Source organism: Gobio gobio (genome assembly GCF_949357685.1).
Source record: "Gobio gobio genome assembly, chromosome: 2".
NCBI classification, from domain to species: Eukaryota; Metazoa; Chordata; class Actinopteri; order Cypriniformes; family Gobionidae; genus Gobio; species Gobio gobio.
Genome location: NC_137098.1, coordinates 26,657,494 through 26,662,493, shown reverse-complemented (window position 1 = coordinate 26,662,493; position 5,000 = coordinate 26,657,494). Strand labels below are relative to the sequence as shown.

The 5,000-nt window shown below is 40.2% G+C and overlaps 1 protein-coding gene across 21 annotated transcripts in view; it reads left to right on the top strand.

The window, feature by feature from the left end:
- The window catches only part of LOC307122575 (nuclear factor 1 B-type), a gene marked incomplete at its 5' end in the record, with an annotated part of 99,706 nt that overhangs the window by 41,228 nt on the left and 53,478 nt on the right, over positions 1-5,000 (top strand). Inside the window, one exon of one of the 21 annotated variants that reach the window (XM_079810642.1) lies at positions 1,153-2,444. The exons of the other annotated variants lie outside the window; for them this stretch is intronic. Within the exon in view, the coding sequence (XP_079666768.1) occupies positions 1,153-1,223 (71 nt within the window). The 3' untranslated portion in view covers positions 1,224-2,444. Of the gene's footprint in view, positions 1-1,152; positions 2,445-5,000 lie in introns of those variants that run through there. 21 annotated transcript variants of the gene reach the window in all.

Here is a 5,000-nt window from a genome sequence, read left to right as displayed (position 1 = left end):
CGGACAAAAAAAGGGACAAAATTACTTTCAAATCTATAGAGCTGTGATCCAACTGTGATTCCAAATGAGTAAACACATACAAACAGAGAGATGTATTTTGGGAATGCACGCAAATAACAACGAGACCAATTCACAAACAAATGATTCTTTTGAGCAGTTCTTTTTAATGAAACAGAAACATGCAGTGTAGCTCGATTAGTAAAACAAATTATTCTTATGAGCTGATTCTTTTCATGAATAGTTCAAAAAGAGGCATTCCTGGTTTGAATCAGTCTGAAACTCTGCCCTGTATTTTTTTTTTTTTTTACAGAATTGGCTGAGAGAATTGTTTTCATACGTAAACCAAATAAAGATATAACTAAAATATAACTCCCAGCTGCATCATAATTGAATCAGTTGTGAATTAGAATCTAATCAATTCAGGGAATCTGTATCGTATACAGCCCTAGTATCATTTAATTGTGGCTGTCACTATCAGTACCAACACTTTGCAGTACATAACATGACCAAAGGAAACTTGGAAACTTATAGCTCTGTTTTTAGTGTCAGTATTGGTTTTAGTCTTCAGTCATCTTGTGCTAGTCTGTTAGTATTCCTGTGGGAGTGTTATAGTGTTTGAGTAATGTAAAGCTCTATGCAGTAAGATACAAACTATTAGGGCTGTTCTATGTGTATTTATGGAGTGTGGGGTGTTATGTGTGTTATGGTTGTGTGCGTGAGCCTGGGCTTGTTTAGATTGTACAGGACACATACACCCTTCTCAGGGCCTCTGATGCTCTTACCACTTAGTAGTTGCATGAGCTGCTCAAACATCTTAGCTGTAGTGGCTTAAATTATTTTTATTTACCTTAGGAGACTCTACCAACCAACTACCATTGCCTTTCACACACACACACACACCTATGGTGTTTTTGTGTGGGTATATATAAAAGTTCTTCCTTGTACATATAAGAACAGTGACAAGTTTATTTATAAAAACCAAACTCCAGCTCAAATCTAAAGGATGTGTTGTGTTTGGCATGCAGGCTTTATTTTGCTGTAATCTATGTCAGAGCAAAGTGTTTGGAACAATTATATCAGTGAGTTTACTCACAGCTGTAGTTTTGGCTTGTTCTTGAGGTGAATGCGCTCACTGCCAGTATCTGCCTTCAGTTCGTCTCACAGATGCTGCAGAATCATACGGTGGGCGGAGCCACAGCTGCATTCCTCTGGCTGTGAGGTGAGCTGCTGACACTGAATGCCATGCCTGCGAAATACTCCACAGAGGCTGCATTACTGTCGGTCACTGAAGCCCTGCGGATTGCAAAAGTTGATTCCAAATCATCAGTCCTTGTCCTCCTCGATCTATCTGCTGCCTTTGACACGGTCAATCATCAGATTCTTCTGTCCACCCTTTCATCACTGGGCATCACAGGGATTCCACTCCCACTGTTTTGAATCCTATATCACAGGTAGGTCTTTCAAGGTTGCCTGGAGAGGGGAGGTATCCAAAGCACATCAGCTGACCACAGGGGTTCCTCAGGGCTCAGTGCTTGGACCTCTCCTCTTCTCCATTTACACTACATCATTGGGACCCATCATACAGGCACATGGCCTCTCATACCACTGCTATGCTGATGACACTCAGCTCTACCTTTTATTCCAACCAGACGACCCCACAGTAGCTGCAAGAATCTCCAGCTGTCTGGCAGACATCTCAGCATGGATGAAAAAACATCACTTGCAGCTCAACCTGGCAAAGACTGAACTGCTCGTCTTCCTGGCCAATCCGACAATACAACATGACTTCACCATCCAGCTAGGTTTATCTCTGATCACCCCTACAGTGTCGGTCAGAAACCTTGGCGTAATCTTTAACGACCAGCTGTCCTTCAAAGACCACATTTCAAAGACAGCTCGCTCTTGCAGGTTTGCGCTCCACGACATCAGGAAGATCAGACCTTTTCTAACAGAACATGCAACCCAGCTTCTTGTCCAGGCCCTGGTAATTTCTAGGCTTGACTACTGCAATGCGCTTCTGGCTGTACTTCCATCATGTGCGATCAAAACGATCCAAATGATCCTGAATGCAGCAGCACGTCTTATCTTCAACGAACCCAAAAGGGCCCACGTCACACCACTCTTCATCTCTCTGCACTGGCTACCACTCGCTGCTCGCATCAAGTTCAAGGCGCTTACGCTCGCTTACAGATTCACCACGAGCTCAGCTCCTGCATACTTTGACTCGCTCCTACTAGTCTACACCACCACCGGAAGCCTTTGCTCAGCTAAGGAGCAGCGGCTTGTGGTACCATCACAGAGAGGCAGAAAATCCCTCTCCAGAACATTCACATTCACCGTTCCCTGCTGATGGAACGATCTTCCCACCTCCATCCGAATTGCAGAATCACTGACAGCATTCAAACGACAGCTGAAAACTCACCTCTTCCGCGAGCACTTAACCTTATCTTAAAAAAAAACAAAAAACAAAAAGAAAATGTCCCTCTATTTTCCTCTACTTCTACCCTGCCCTAGTGTATGATGCTCTGTGCGATGTCCAAAACTTAGTACTTCAGGCACTTTCTGTGTTTCGCTGCCTCCTCACGAGGGATCGCTTCCTGTACTCCTCAGTTGTAAGTCGCTTTGGATAAAAGCGTCTGCTAAATGTAAAATGTAATGTAAATGTAAAATGTAAATGGCTGGAAGTCTTTGAAATGCAATGGTAAAAAAAAAGAAGCTTGGCTGTCAATCTGTGGAGCACAACTTTTGTTGACCATGCTGATTAACCCCTATGACCTAAATTAACTTTTAGTAATGTAATTTTTAATAATGTAATATATTAGGGATGCTCCGACCAGGATTTTTGTTGCCGATACCGAGTACCGATTTCTTGTCATGGTGATCGGCCGATACCGATCCCGATTCCAATGCTTCACTGATTTGTAAGCTCTCTGATCACTGTTAACCTTTTTTTCAGATAAAAAATAAAATAAAAAAACTATAGATGTTGCCTTTATTATATTTTTATGGTAATTATGTACTGTAATGTAACTTGTTTTAACAGGGTACTAAATAATCACAAAAAATATTCATTATTCAGTGAACATTTTAATATGCCTTTTAAATGGGGTTTCTGCATAACACTATGCATAATAGGGCTGGATTTTCTACGTTTTTCTATTTGGATAGAAAAAAAAAATCTGTATTTATTTTAATAATAATTTTATTTCACATCCTGCCCAATGATGTCCTAAAAACAATATTGATATAGAAGTCTATAAACAAATACAGTGAATGTAATGTAATGTAATTTTGTTTTTTAATTCACTGAACTAAAAATGAAAAAAAAAAAAAAGCATATTAGCCTATATTTGATTACCCAATTATAATGGTCACTTTCATAAAAATATATATACTTGTAGGTTTAAAATTCTACATATGGCACATTTATTGTCCAACAACAAATATTTTAGAAATATGTATACTTTAGTCATAATTATTGCGTTCCTATCCTATAGCTCTCCGTCTGTTTGGCGCGGATCAGTGTTGCCAAGTCCGCAATTTTCCCGCAGAATTGGGCTACTTCAACACTGTTGCCGTGGGCTGTTTTTCATGTCCGCGGGTTGAAGAGACCCCAATTATGTGTTATTTAGCCCCTGGAATCCGAATTTTAGTAGGCAACCATTAGGGCTGGGTATTGTTAGGAATGTGACAATTCGATTCGATTTCGATTCTTGAGGCTTCGATTCGATTCGATTCGATTCGATTTCGATTCGATTCGATTCGATTTCGATTCGATACGATATTGATTTATTAGCTTCGATATCGATTCAATAATAAGTAAATACACAAGTAATGAAGTACCTAAGTTTATTTTTAAATAATGTGTGCAGTATTACCAATGTTTAAGTACAAATTGACCCCAGCATGTTTCCTGTCATGGTTTATTTAGCAGAACAAACCGTACAATATTGTACATGTGTTGAATACAAACCACAACTGTAACAAACAGGTGCTTTATTAACACCTCTAAAGTGCATGTAGCTGTAAGTAGTAGACAGTATATTTCTTTCTTCCTATACATTCAAGTTATAAAAGAAATGTAAACAGAAGCACAAAATGTGCATACTCATAAAAGAAAGTACAACCATAGATATAATAACATTACAAAGTGCTATTTTGTCAACACAATAAATAACACTGAACAGCTGATCAGAGAACCTTTGGCTTATTTACTTATTTACGTCGGCTTTTAACGTTGGCGGTGCAGGCTTGAACGGAGTGCAGCTGCTGTCTGCCATCTTGCTGTTTTTGTAAAGCGCGTCTTGGACAACGCTGAACCGCGCTGAACGCTCTCACTAGAGTGTTACCCACAGCGCCGCCACTGGCCGGTGAGCTGAATCGATTCATAGGATTTGATGAATCGATATTGAATTGAGAAACAAATAATTGCAATGCATTGATGAATCGATATTTTTACCCAGCCCTAGCAACCATGCCAAAAAAAACCCACATATTTAACCTCCCCAAATGCGGGGGCGGGTTTTGTTGTGAAACCTGGCAACCCTGGTGCGGATGCTAGCGACGCTCGCGGAAGTCTGAATTTTTGCGGAGATTCACATGCAGAAGGCTCGTCGTCTCCTGACAGAAAAATTGACATATTTGCATGACTTTCTAACATTTACAAATGGAGAATATCCCTGTGAAATGTAAGTTATGCACTGAGGAAAGCACCACATTTCAAACGGATTAAACACTGCAGGTATTTATCTGTCTGTCAGCACAAGTATCTCTCAGAGCGTCTGACAGTGACATGACAAGCTGCTTTAAACTATAAGTTACGCGTTAACAATATCTTACCAGTTATTTTAAAGCCCTTATATAAAGCATGTGTCATGTTTAGGACAAATTGTATCATGCACTTTCCCTGCATCAGCTCACTCTGCGTAACGTTACTCCGCTATTCTTCTGAACGGCATTCGCCCATCCCTTAGGACCGACTGACCCGTGTTCACTGCTGT